General features: G+C 48.4%; 1 protein-coding gene across 1 annotated transcript; it reads right to left on the reverse strand.

Annotated features, from left to right (window-relative positions):
• Positions 1-262: 262 nt before the first annotated feature.
• LOC117528902 (histone H1-like) lies at positions 263-907 on the reverse strand. The gene has a single exon (XM_034191524.1). It carries the CDS (start codon positions 824-826, stop codon positions 263-265), a length of 564 nt encoding a protein of 187 aa, XP_034047415.1. The 5' UTR covers positions 827-907.
• Positions 908-1,382: the final 475 nt, after the last annotated feature.

A 1,382-nucleotide genomic window follows, 5' to 3' on the forward strand; every position in this document is an offset into this window, starting at 1 on the left:
AAGCCTTCTCTAGAAATATTTAAAAGTGTAATAACACCAGTGTTTGGCTTTCGTGTCAGACTGTGATGAATCAAACACCGAGCCTATAAAAAGGTGGCGTTAACTTTTTTTTTAATGCCCCCTCCCTAAAAAAGGTAGGTTTTGTACATTACATTACTTTTGCTACTACAGATTTATGATGTGGCTCAAGTGACACAGGAAACACTCTTTCAGTAATGTGGGCGGCTCTTAAAAGAGCCTTTTGTAGGGCATGATTGACAGCTCACTTTTTCTTGGGCGCTGCCTTCTTAGTTTTGGGTTTGACGGCCTTCTTTGCTGGACCTTTCTTGGCTGCAGCGGGCTTTTTTGTGGTTTTCTTTGGACTCTTGGCTGCCTTCTTTGCCACTGCAGGCTTCTTCACCTTCTTCGGGGACTTTTTAGCGACAGCAGGCTTCTTTGTTGCTGCAACTTTCTTGGCTGCTGCTGGTTTCTTGGCGGCGGCCTTCTTAGCTTTGGGAGCACTTTTCTTTGCAGCCGGTTTAGACTTGGTGTCTTTGCCCAACTTGAATGAGCCGGACGCCCCGGAGCCCTTGGTCTGGACAAGCTTGCCTTCTGTCACCAGACTCTTGACGGCCACCTTGACACGAGCATTGTTCTTCTTGACGTCGTAGCCGCCGGCAACCAGAGCGTTTTTGAGGGCAGCTAAAGACACACCTTTCCGCTCCTTGGACGCCGTCACAGTTTGAACGATGAGGTCGCTAACGCTGGGGCCCACCTTCTTGGCTTTGGCAGGCTTCTTCTTGGGAGCCTTAGCCGGAGCGGCGGCAGCTGGAGCTTCTTCTGCCATTTCTCGTCTCTGAACGTTGCAAAGCACAAGGAGAGTTTGACGGACTGTTGGAGATTCCGGAGCAGGAGGCTGTACTTGAAGCCTCCATGAGAACCGTGGAGACTCAATCCATCCCGCCGCTTCTCGCTGCAGTCTGATTTGTCGGGTTACTTGTGTTTTCTCTCCGACAATAAATGGGTGAAATTCCCACCTGGACCAACATGTATGTACAATAACCCAACGGAAATGACAAAGGAGCGGTGTCTGTACATGTGCATGTTGTGTTGGGCTCGGAAGCTTTCCGCATTTAGTCAAAGAAAGCTGATTCTCCCCGAATGACTGCCGCGGGAGGCACTGCTCTGTGCTTTTTCTCTCTTAAATGCTTCAAAAAGCAGCAGAAGCTCACTGAAACCATTGAAACCCGAACAGTACATCCTTGTTGGCTGACTAAGAGTCAGAGTACTGATATTTTACACATAAATCTGACAGAAATGGACGCGTTTTTGCTTTCTGCAAACACACTCTTGTCAGAAGCGATCAGAGGCTGATTTACTTCAGGGTTGCTCACATGTCATAT

This window comes from Thalassophryne amazonica, chromosome 17, assembly GCF_902500255.1.
Source record: "Thalassophryne amazonica chromosome 17, fThaAma1.1, whole genome shotgun sequence".
NCBI classification, from domain to species: domain Eukaryota; kingdom Metazoa; phylum Chordata; class Actinopteri; order Batrachoidiformes; family Batrachoididae; genus Thalassophryne; species Thalassophryne amazonica.

Coding starts and splice junctions, on each gene's coding strand:
- LOC117528902 (XM_034191524.1), bottom strand. CDS start 826: ATGGCAGAAGAAGCTCCAGCTGCCGCCGCTCCGGCTAAGGCTCCCAAG.